The sequence below is a fragment of the Pleurodeles waltl genome, chromosome 4_1, assembly GCF_031143425.1.
Source record: "Pleurodeles waltl isolate 20211129_DDA chromosome 4_1, aPleWal1.hap1.20221129, whole genome shotgun sequence".
Lineage (NCBI taxonomy): Eukaryota > Metazoa > Chordata > Amphibia > Caudata > Salamandridae > Pleurodeles > Pleurodeles waltl.
The window spans coordinates 569,026,406-569,038,554 of record NC_090442.1 but is presented as its reverse complement, the minus strand read 5'-3'; the positions used below and the strand labels follow the sequence as shown (position 1 = coordinate 569,038,554).

Below are 12,149 nucleotides of genomic sequence, written 5' to 3'. Positions count from 1 at the left end.
TCAGCATTGTGGGATTAAGAGCTCTCACCGTCATATTTTGTCCGTCAAACACCTCCCCTGGACGCTTATGCCTGGGACTAGGACGACTACCAGTAAACATTAGACATACGACAATTGACAGAGACCAAATCCGCCTTGGAAACATAATTCCTCTATATGTTCTATTGGCTCATACCGTTTCCGTTTCCGCCTGGCTTTCTAGTGTCTCAGCCTATGGGCGCTGTCTGGACCAGTGACGTAATACCTGTCGGCAACCGCGGCGCCGTTCTGTGGAGGAGGAGGAGGAGTGGTCTCAGCCCCCCTGAGCCATGGAGCGGGCCACACAACCCCAAGCCGCCAGAGGCCCTAGTGCCCCAGGGCCTCCGGCTGTGTGGACAGATGGTCAACCTCATAGACAACGAAAGCTGGAGCAGGAGAAGCTATCCGGGGTAGTAAAGAGTGTCCACCGCCGTCTGCGCAAGAAGTACCGCGAAGGTGAGGAGGCGGGGCTATAAAATGGAGGTGTGACTGTGATCAGAAGGGGTTGCTTGTGATTAGGAATTAACGCAGGGGAGTGGGTGGGTCTGGAAGAAGTGAGCATAAAGGGGGTGAGAGATAGGATGATTAGGAGATAATGTTTCTAAGGGTCGTGGATGCCTGAGTTAGAGGCAGTAAGCGATGTGAAGAGAAGGCAGACATCAACCAGTAGTAGGGAAAGTAGCTTAATTGTATTGTAGTCACTCAGATTATGTCACCGCAGGCCAGCCCAGTTGACTCTTGGAACACTTCACAATCTGACACCATGGGTTTCTTCACAATTTAAAGCTACGGCACTTTTTCTCAGAGTCCTAAAATAACTAGTGTGTTTCTTTGTGGGTGTTAGGTGGGAAGGGGGGTGTAGGGAGATGTAATTACCGGAGGCCAGTCGCTATGGTGTGTGGCAGAAGTGGTGTCACAACCCTAGCCGGTGTAGGGAGATGTAATCACCGGAGGCCAAGCGCTATGGTGTGTGGAGGAAGTATCCTGTTACACATTTTAAAGAGAAAAGGCAGGTTTTTATACTGAAAGCTGAGATAACTGAGTTATAACGTACATAATATGTGGGCCTGCACTCACGTACAACATATTATTAATATCTAAACCAAACATATATGGGTTTGCAATGTCAAAGCAGCCGTTTTTTCATGATGTGTACATTATTTTTTTATGATAGTCACCTTTTTCAGTGTTCTGGGGATTTTTGCAAGTCAAGATCTTTCGAGGGCACACCATAATTTCTCTTTGGAGTCATCCTATTAGTGTGCCACGTCAGATGTTTTAATATCGATAAAGTTAGGATTTTTGGGCGTATGCCACATTTTTATTGCATACGATTGTATAGTAGAAGTGTTTCAATTATTAAATAGGCAAAGAGTAATTAAATAGTTCTTGGTTTTGCCTTAATAGTAAAAAAATACGTAAAAGCCAAAGGTTAAACTGAAGTTGTAGTTAAGTTTCGAAATAATATAAAAATTAACATTTAAACCCCCCAAAATACTGAGATGCACCAGTTATACTTTACTGACCTAATTATAACGTGTCCCCACCATGCACTGCTTATGACCTCACTACACTCATGGCATGTTAAATGACATCATGGATTACATCTTTGATGACACCATTCAAACTACTCTGCTGCAGATAGAAACCATGTAGTACTGGAAACAAGTCTCATTCAGTGTGCAAAAAGTTACATGATGCCCACTATAGATACTTGTGAAGATTTAAGTGCAAGCAGTACTCCATTAAAGCAAGATAGGGACTGAGATCATCTATTGTGAGTTTCAGCTACATCTTTCAAATAAGTTGTAACTTAATTTGGAGGCCTTTTATGTAAAATAAATATATGGGAAAAACCAACGGTTTTCCTTACATTATTCTCCTGTCTGCTGATGTAAAAAAATGGTCATGTAGTGCTATAAGAAATTCCTCTTAAAACTGGAGATGTATAAAGTGCAGATATATATTTTCAGATTCTGAGACGCATTGCTGTATAAAGTATGAGTGTCTCTCATATGGTTCAAACCTCCGTATGAATGTGAACATTGTTAAAATGGTGCACATCATTTTGCTTAATTCACCAATGTGTGTAAGGTATTTTTACACACTATGGGGGTTGTCCATAAAATATACTGACAATAAGTTGACTTACAATTTGATGTCAGAAAGGTACTTAACAGACACATTTAATTAAGGTAAATAACCAGACTGTGGTTTTTGAACTATATTGTTTAATAATAAGGTGCATATGTCATTAATGTCTACAGAGCAAGTATATTTGTTACACACCCCAATATCCAATTAGGTCGTTTTCACAGATCTGTTTCCTGTTCTGTTTGTTCCCCTTTTTGCAAAATGATACAGCCATTAGCACTATAGATGTTGTGGAGAATGAAAAATTTCCTAGCTACCGTAACAGAAAGTTTCAATTTTATTATGAAGAAAGTGAAGAAAGTATAACGCCTAATCCTCGCTTCTGATCCTGACATAGAATTGGGACTAAGTGCACCTTACTGAATACCTTTCAGTATGAAAATCTTATAACATACAAATATTTCAGTTGGATGATGTAAGCAGTGATGCCATAAGTGATGTCTTTTAACATGCCATGAATTATTTTCCATGGGTTTTTATCATATTCACCCAACTCCCTGACTGAGCATAGCTTTAGGCTCTGCTCAGTGTGGGGTTGACTGCAGGTCCTGGCTAGCCGCTCTGCACCCACTCCCTCGTGGATGACCAACCCCCCTCCATGCATGGCCAACTCACTGCGGGTGGCCAACTGCCCATTGACCCAACCCATATTTTTCCTATTTTTTGTGCTACTTTGGTACTTCTGGGGTACTGCATCTATATTGCAACCTGTGGTACAACAAGACCAGCCAGGCTTCTCTTCCTGTGGTATCACAAGGAAGGGGAGGAGGAGGAGGTCACTTAGTTATGTTGGACCTGTGTCACATTTGTTTTGCTTTTTGCTATATTGGCCCACAGGGTGAGGTACCTCTGGGAGCCCTCTACAAGGGTCAGGATACCCCTATCCTGTCCAATTTTGTTTTATTTATCTCAAAACACAGGTCACAAGGGCAGAGTTCCTGAGACCTGAAATGCCAGTAGCAGCATTTCTGTGTATGATCCAGCTAACTAATTGTATTCCTTGGTCCACTGGGTATCGATTTAGCTTTGGCTGGAGGGACTGTGTTGGAAAATATGCCCTGTCTGCAGGGTGCCCCCAGGATATGTCTTGCCTCTTTGCTGAACTCTGTTTTGCTGGTTATAGAAAACAACACATAACCCCTTCTAACCAATGGTAAGTGCTCATAATTCTCTTTTTGACATGATGACATTGGTATACACCTGATTGGTTTCTTTAAGTTCCCTATGCCTGTGCATTTTCTCTCAATGGGTGAAAGCCGAATCAACACAGAGAAATGACCGTCTCGCTGTAGCTAAACTGCTGTTTTGGTAACCCGTAGCAAGCATCAGATATCCGGTTTCTCTGGAATCAGACCGAGGGACTCATTTCAGTAATGAGGTCCTTAAAATGCTGTGTGCTACTCTTCGAGTGGAGCAAAGATTACACTGTAGCTATCACCCGAGGCTTCGGGAATAAGGCAGCAGGTACATGGTACTCTAAAGTCTTGATTGGCCACATTTTTTGCATCTACTTCACTGAAATGGCTAGAAGCATTACCATTGGTTCTGAGAGTCTTGGAAATTCTCCTGACAGGAGAATAGTATTATCGCCACATGAAATCCTTATGGGTCATTCAGTGAGACTGCCTGCTTCCCCTGCAAATGCACTTGTGAACATCACAGGTGACATGATACTTGATTACTGCAAAGTGTTAGCTGACATGGTGCATTCTGTTTTTCACCAGGTTGGAGCTGTAACGTTCAGTCCACATCAGGATCCGTGCCATGACCTTAGTACTGGTGACTGGGTTTTGATAACAAAATGTGTGAAAGTCTTGTTTGGAGCATAGATGGAAAGGCCCCTACCAATTATCGTTACCACAAACACTCCTGTCAAATGTACTGGATGCATGCTTTGCATACTCAGTGAGTAAGGTGTACATACAAAGAAATTGTGTTCTTGGAGCCGAGTCAGAGAACACCTGTGATAGCACATCCAGAAGGACAAGAGAGGTGTGGAGAACAGCAAGATCTAACACCAGTACAAATTCCTGAATTATTGAAAAGTGATGTAGAGACCCCTGCTGAAGAAGAAGTGACAGCTCAGAATAAAGAATCTGAAGGAGAGTCGCAAGCACTTGAACGATCCAGATGAAGGAACAAGTGTGAGGCGAGAAAGACACACATGGAGATTTGAATGGCCAAATGGTAAGAGGCTATTAAGATTGTCATTTGAATATATACCGTAAATAATAATCAGAGACAGAATATAGTGCTGTAAGTGAAACAGAAGAAGATAAACAGACACCAAGGAGATCCAAGAGACCAAGAGTACCTCTTCTGAAGTATTCAGCACCTGAATGTACATACAATGCAAGAAACGTGCCAAATGGTTTGAATCAAAGTCCAGTTGAATTGAGCTCAAAGTTACTTGAACCTCCATTATATGCCACGCTGAGGAACAGCTTTGGTTAAATTTGAAATATTCGAAGCACATATTACAATGAAAAACTTGACAGGCATTGCTATTTGAACTTGAAACCAAAAGCAATTTCGATGACAAATGCTGAACTGTGTTTAAAGTTGAAAAATAAAAAGCTGAAATAAACAAAGGCGACAACAGTAAAAAAGGAAATTAATAAAAATAATTCAAATGAATTAAGATTCCCCAGAGCTAAGGCTGTAGTAAAAGAGTAGGGGTAACATTTAGAAAAAGATGGAATAGGGATAACAAGTCCTCAAAAAATCATTAAAATGTTACTAGACCTGCAGGTCGAGGAACAAGTAATCTACTCAACCTAACTGTAATGTACTTGACCGGTAAATGGGTCTCAAATTGTGTGATTCTAGGCAAATAGTTTATAGAGTCACCCTTTTCTTCATTCTCACATACGATTTCACCTTCAAATATGTGAGCTCAGCATTTCTGCACTACAGAAAAATCTCTTTTGTTTGATTAGGTAGACTAAAGTTTGCTGCATGTATCACAAGAATCTAGCCCACACGTAGTGGACACATGACCTGTGACTTTCCTTTAGTTTACTAACAGCATTGCCATCAGGGCAGGAGTGTTTCTCAGTTTGTTTAAACACTCACTTTTGATAAATATATTACTAAACCTTGATGTGGTAGCATATTGTCATCTACACACAGTAAATGTCCAAAAACCTTTCCACTAATTTGCAGCTTTACTGATAAAACAGTATAGTGTATTAACAATCTGAGAAAATTGGTTTCAGAAAACATATATCCTTTGCACATCAACACGTAAAGTATTGATTTGTTTTGATCCTATTAAAATATTTTTTCATCACCCAGAAATACAAAAATGGGCTTTCGCAACGCTGAAATATATTTTGAAATGTTTGTACAGTTGACTTGGTCATTTAAATGTTGGGTGTTAGGAAAAGCCAGACACCCTATATCCTTTTATTTTACACTTTAAACAGCAGGTCACACATTTCACCTTACAAAGTCCTGGAACTCTCCAGTCAGAAGGTAAATTAACTGTAAGACAAAATGACTTTTGATCTCTGTGTGTGAACACAGGGCAAATGTGACATAAGAACAAGATTTTAAGGCATCTTTTATTGCCCCTCCACTTTCTAACTGAACAGAACTCCTATTCTATGTCAGCTGGCAAGAAGGGGCAAGTAAGTCCCAAAATAGCTCAACCTCATCAATTATAACTCACCATAGTGAGTGGTCAAGTAGATATTTCGAGCCCTGATGACTCAAGTTATGACATGATTCTTTCAAAAGTTCAGCTTCAGAAGAGAATGAATCATCATCTTCAAGCAAACGTTAGTATTTCTTTAGATCACCCATAGTTATAGACACTGTTAAGGCATACACAAATAATCAAACCTGGCCATCAAAGAAGACTTTCATCTTAAAACTGGAAGAGAGGAGAGCTCACATTTTCCATAGTAAAATAAAGAGGAAGATGTTTAGACGAAAGAATAAGATGATTTAAAAAGAAAATGGTATATCTAAAATGGACATTAGATGCCAAAAAGCAAATTGTGTGTTTATAAAGGACAGACCAATTTAGAAAAATACATTGGGACAAATTGTGAACCCACATTTGAAGTTTGTGTGGGGCCTGTTCAAATTGTAACAGCAGTAGAAGCAGTACTTCAGGAGTTTATTTTGTTTTTGACATAGTGCTTATTTCCAGTTACCTGCAGATTGGAAGGTGTTTGTGGTTTAACTTTGTTGTTTCCCAAAACGTCTTATGTTAATAGCATAGATGCATTGACAGTGACACCACCACATAGACATGCATGTTGTGTTTATTATGGGACACAATTAGTAGGAGACACTTGTAGAGCAATCAGACCACCAGTAGGAGTAGTTTTGCATTATGAGAAAGTTATAAATAGTGGTAGATAAATTGGCAACTACTACATCTGGTGCTTTGCTAGCTGTTAATACAGTGGCTGTTAGCTGTTAGATCAGTGGTTTTGCAAGATCAATTAGCTTTAAACAATTTGCTGGCAGAGAAAGGTGAAATCTGGAAGATGTTGAAAGCTCTTAAATCCCTGTCGAGTAGAGAGCTAGAAGAAAGTGCGAAGAATAATTCTGATCTGAAGCCTGAATTAGAACCCTTAGAAGCCACTAATGTGTTGTGGAATTTAGGTAAAGGAACTGCTGCTATCGGTAACTGGATTGCAACAGTAGGAGGAGGACCTTTTTAGAGTCATTTTGAAACATGTACTAATCTTTAGCATTTGTTTGCTAGCTTTATGTGCTTTATATAAGGGATGCAGATGCTGTAACGAGGAGAATGAATAGAGAAAGAAACAGACAAATTACAAAAGAATTCAAAATGGAAGATAAAGGAGGGATGGAGCTTGCCTGACTGCAAGATGGCCGTTTGCTAGCGGAGCTCCACCGACCATGACTAATCCGGCGCATAATCCTGAGGCTGTAGGAACACAGGACCCCTACAAAGCATACCACCGCCGGCTGCAATGTGCACAGAACTGAAAAAACAGCCCATCCAAGGGGTTCTTGAGACCTCAGAGGCCCAGGACGCAGACTCTGCGTCGAAGGTCTGGAAGCAGCCCAGGCAGCTTGGAGCAAGACAGGAACAGTGCGGAGGCCATCAGAACATGGAAAGAGGCCTCAGACAAGCAAGGTATTGCGCACTCCCCAATGCGTAGCCGCAACAAACTTGAACAAAATAGAATCTGCTGCTATCGGCCGGAGGCGGGCATGCAGAAGGTGTTATCAGCACCGCATGACGGATCATCTTGGCAAAGAGAAGTGTTAAGCAAAGCGGCAGAAGAAGTGTGCTGGGGCGACAGGCAGAAGGTATGAGAGGGTGTTGACATGCTGTTAGACAAGGGAACCCGTAGCCTACCACTCACATCGTACCACAGCGGACACCCGGGCAAGAAATGCCCTGGGCATAGATATAACTACGCAGAGTGGGAGAGGGCGGGCCCCAACAGAGCCCAAAATTGGCGCAGGGACATAAGTGCCAGGAGGAACGCCCTATGACATGCCCGTGCTACGGGGGTACCCTCCTATAACACTACTGAACCAAAGGCATCCCACCAGCCAGCCACAACGTGAGCTATGGGCAAAAGTGACAAAAACCAACCTAAAATGCATTTCGACCAACGTAGAACACATAAAACTACAGGGGAGCAAATAGCGGCGCCACCTCCTGCAACAGAGGACATGACTCAAGAGGAAGAACTGGAACTGGAGCTGAAGCAGATACTGGCTGCAATGCAACAAAACCTTGCTCAGATTGACAGTAAGATTGGCTCTTTGTCTTTCAGAATGGATAGGATGACAGAAAGACTAGACAGGCATGCGGAACGCCTAGAACAGTCAGAGAGATGCATTTCTGACATAGAGGATAGCCAGTCAACAATGACCTCAAGTCAGACAAATGCTATTAAAATGCTGGTGGAGCTACAGATTGAAAGTTGATTATTTAGAGGCCAGGTCACTTAGAAATAACCTTCGCATAGTGGGCATAGCGAAGTCCGCAAATATCGACCACTTGGAAGGATACATAGAACCCCTACTTGCTCAGCTGCTGGGATGCAGCATGTTTTCCAATGTATTTGTGGTCGAGAGTGCACACCGCTCGCTGGCGGCCTGTTCACTCCTGGGGGCCCCACCGAGGCCCATAATAGCCAAATTAATGAACTACACAGACCGAGACGCTGCATTACGGCGAGCAAGAGAACTCAAAACAATTCAACATGAAGGAATGACAATCTTGCTTTACACAACTAGTTCAAGAGGCAAGAAGACAGTTCCTCCCAGGGAAACGACAGCTGCAAGATCTACAACTGGAATACTGCATGTTATAGCCGGCCAAACTACATGTGATGGTTGCCAGCAAGCCAATTCTATGCACAGACCATAAACTGCTCACCCAATTCCTGAAGCAACGGATGGCCAGGGAGTGCAGACAGGAAGTGGGGGATTCCCCCCCCCATGAGATTGTTGTTCTAAGAATATTCAGAGACTATAGTTTGTGGTTGCGGAACTTTGCCTGTGGGTCTTGGAGTGGGTCATGGGGCAGACAGTAATGCAATGTGGACAAATAACAGTATGATCTAGAGAGTTTAACCTGCGCACTGAACTTTGGGATTTGAAAGGCGATGCATGATATAAAGCTTGTTGTTAGGGGAGCTATAGAATAGGACACATATAGAAGCAAGATACAGGCCAATTATATAAGGCAGGTGGCTGGCTCAAAGCAGAGGATAAGGAACAGCCGGACAACATCCACCCCAGCGTGTGGTACACTTATTGAAACAATGTGTAGTTAATCTGTTCAATTGGAGGGTGGGGGCTGGTGCACGTAAATGAAGATGGGCGAATTGGGGCAATGCCTGCTGTGGATGGGAAATGCCTGCCGTTGACCTTCAAGGAGTTATTAGTTGGGATTGTTACATCAGTAGGGCGACTGCAGACTTACTCCCAAACGTTGCGGGAACAACAGCGTATACATGACGTGGCAGATGACAGACCATAATTCAGAACCAGACATCGGTAAGGGTTCAGACACTGTGAGAATGATAACATGGAACTTCAGAGGGTTACATGACACCAGAAAAGTGAGAAAGATAGTAGCCTACTTCAGAGGTATAAAGTGGACTTAGCTATATTGCAGGAAACACATTTGACACCAGATAGTGCCATGCCCTTTCCCAGGAGAATGCAGGGACAGTTTCTAGCAGCAGGGTTCATGTCCCATTACAGGGGAGTGTTGATATGGGCAGCAAAACACTCCGGCTTCTGTCTTCGGAAGCTCGCAACGGATCCAAACGGCGGGTACATTGTAGCATGCTGCAGTAAAGGGGACCCCACGTTGCTCGTTATTGGGATTTATGACCCTAACTTCGATAACCCCCAATTTTACTCCGACCTACCTACCAGGGTGACCACTTGGGGGGAAGGGGACTTATGCGGATATGGGGAGGTGATTTCAATTGCACCTTAGACCCACTACACAATAGATCATGGGGCACCCATAGAAAACCGGCCTCTGCAGCTAAGGCGGTGAACAAAATAGCAGCAGAGCTAGGGTTAGTAGATATATGAAGATATAGACAGCCCCCCAACGGGTGGGGGTACACCCACTACTCAACAGTATATGATTTGCATACACAAATTGACCTCTGGCTGTTCTCTAAGAGCTTAGCCTTCCGTACACAGGTGAAAGACCCCTGGCCCAGAACATACTCAGACCACTCACCAATAGAGATAGAGGAGGGCACAAAAACATTTCCCCCGTTCACGTGGCGGTTTCCCCCATACTCGTTATTGGACTGGGCGTTTCATGATGACTTAGCGACGGCTATTGTAAAGAAATGGCTCCCTGTTGCAGTTACCCCCCCACTTTTTGCCTGATACTGATGCTGACTTGACTGAGAAGTGTGCTGGGACTCTGCTAACCAGGCCCCAGCACCAGTGTTCTTTCACCTAAAATGTACCATTGTGTCCACAACTGGCACAACCCTGGCACCCAGGTAAGTCCCTTGTAACTGGTACCCCTGGTACCAAGGGCCCTGATGCCAGGGAAGGTCTCTAAGGGCTGCAGCATGTCTTATGCCACCCTAGGGACCCCTCACTCAGCACAGACACACTGCTTGCCAGCTTGTGTGTGCTGGTGGGGAGAAAATTACTAAGTCGACATGGCACTCCCCTCAGGGTGCCATGCCAACCTCACACTGCCTATAGCATAGGTAAGTCACCCCTCTAACAGGCCTTACAGCCCTAAGGCAGGGTGCACTAAACCACAGGTGAGGGCATAGGTGCATGAGCACTATGCCCCTACAGTGTCCAAGCAAAACCTTAGACATTGTAAGTGCAGGGTAGCCATAAGAGTATATGGTCTGGGAGTCTGTCAAAAACGAACTCCACAGCTCCATAATGGCTACATTGAATACTGGGAAGTTTAGTATCAACCTTCTCAGAATAATAAACCCACACTGATGGCAGTGTTGGATTTATAAAAAAATGCACACAGAGGGCATCTTAGAGATACCCCCTGTATTTTACCCAATTGTTCAGTGCAGGACTGACTGGTCTGTGCCAGCCTGCTGCTGAGAGACGAGTTTCTGACCCCATGCGGTGAGAGCCTTTGTGCTCTCTGAGGACAGAAACAAAGCCTGCTCTGGGTGGAGGTGCTTCACACCTCCCCCCCTGCAGGAACTGTAACACCTAGCAGTGAGCTTCAAAGGCTCAAGCTTCGTGTTACAATGCCCCAGGGAACTCCAGCTAGTGGAGATGCCCGCCCCCTGGACACAGCAAGTCCAGGAGAGATAATGAGAAAAACGAGGAGTCACTGGCCAGTCAGGACAGCCCCTTAGGTGTCCTGAGCTGAGGTGACTCTGACTTTTAGAAATCCTCCATCTTGCAGATGGATGATTCCCCCAATAGGATTAGGGATGTGCCCTCCTCCCCTCAGGGAGGAGGCACAAAGAGGGTGTAGCCACCCTCAAGGACAGTAGCCATTGGCTACTGCCCTCCCAGACCTAAACACCCCCCCTAAATTCAGTATTTAGGGGCTCCCCAGAACCTAGGAACTCAGATTCTTGCAACCTAAGAAGAAGAGGACTGCTAAGCTGAAAAACCCTGCAGAAGAAGACGGAGACACCAACTGCTTTGGCCCCAGCTCCACCGGCCTGTGTCCCCACTTCGAAAAGACACTGCTCCAGCGATGCTTTCCCCAGGACCAGCGACCTCTGAATCCTCAGAGGACTGCCCTGCTCTAGAAGGACCAAGAAACTCCAGAGGACAGCGGCTCTGTTCATCCAAGACTGCAACTTTGTTTCCGAAGAAGCAACTTCAAGACAACTGCGTTTCCCGCCGGAAGCGTGAGACTTGCAACTCTGCACCCGACGCCCCTGGCTCGACTTGTGGAGAACCAACACTTCAGGGAGGACTCCCCGGCGACTACGAGACTGTGAGTAGCCAGAGTTGCCTCCCCCTGAGCCTCCACAGCGACGCCTGCAGAGGGAATCCCAAAGCTCCCCCTGACCGCGACTGCCTGACTCCCAGATCCCGACGCCTGGAAAAGACTCTGCACCCGCAGCCCCCAAGGACCTGAAAGATCGGAACTCCAGTGCAGGAGTGACCCCCAGGAGGCCCTCTCCCTTGCCCAGGTGGTTGCTACCCGAGGAGCTCCCCCCTTGCCTGCCTGCATCGATGAAGAGACCCCTTGGTCTCCCATGGATTCCAATTGAAAACCCGACATGTGTTTGCACACTGCATCCGGCCGCCCCCGTGCTGCTGAGGGTGTACTTTCTGTGCTAACTTGTGTCCCCCCCGGTGCCCTACAAAACCCCCCTGGTCTGCCCTCCAAAGACGCGGGTACTTACCTGCTGGCAGACTGGAACCGGGGCACCCCCTTTTCCATTGAAGCCTAAGTGTTTTGGGCACCACTTTGAACTCTGCACCTGACAGGCCCTGAGCTGCTGGTGTGGTAACTTTGGGGTTGCTCTGAACCCCCAACGGTG

The 12,149-nt window shown here is 45.0% G+C and overlaps 1 protein-coding gene across 1 annotated transcript in view; it reads left to right on the top strand.

Annotated features, from left to right (window-relative positions):
- Positions 1 to 227: 227 nt before the first annotated feature.
- Positions 228 to 12,149, top strand: part of SAMTOR (S-adenosylmethionine sensor upstream of mTORC1) — a 40,599-nt gene continuing 28,677 nt past the window's right edge. Inside the window, exon 1 of the mRNA XM_069228956.1 lies at positions 228 to 474. Within this exon, the coding sequence (XP_069085057.1) occupies positions 309 to 474 (166 nt within the window). The 5' untranslated portion in view covers positions 228 to 308. The remainder of the gene's footprint in view (positions 475 to 12,149) is intronic.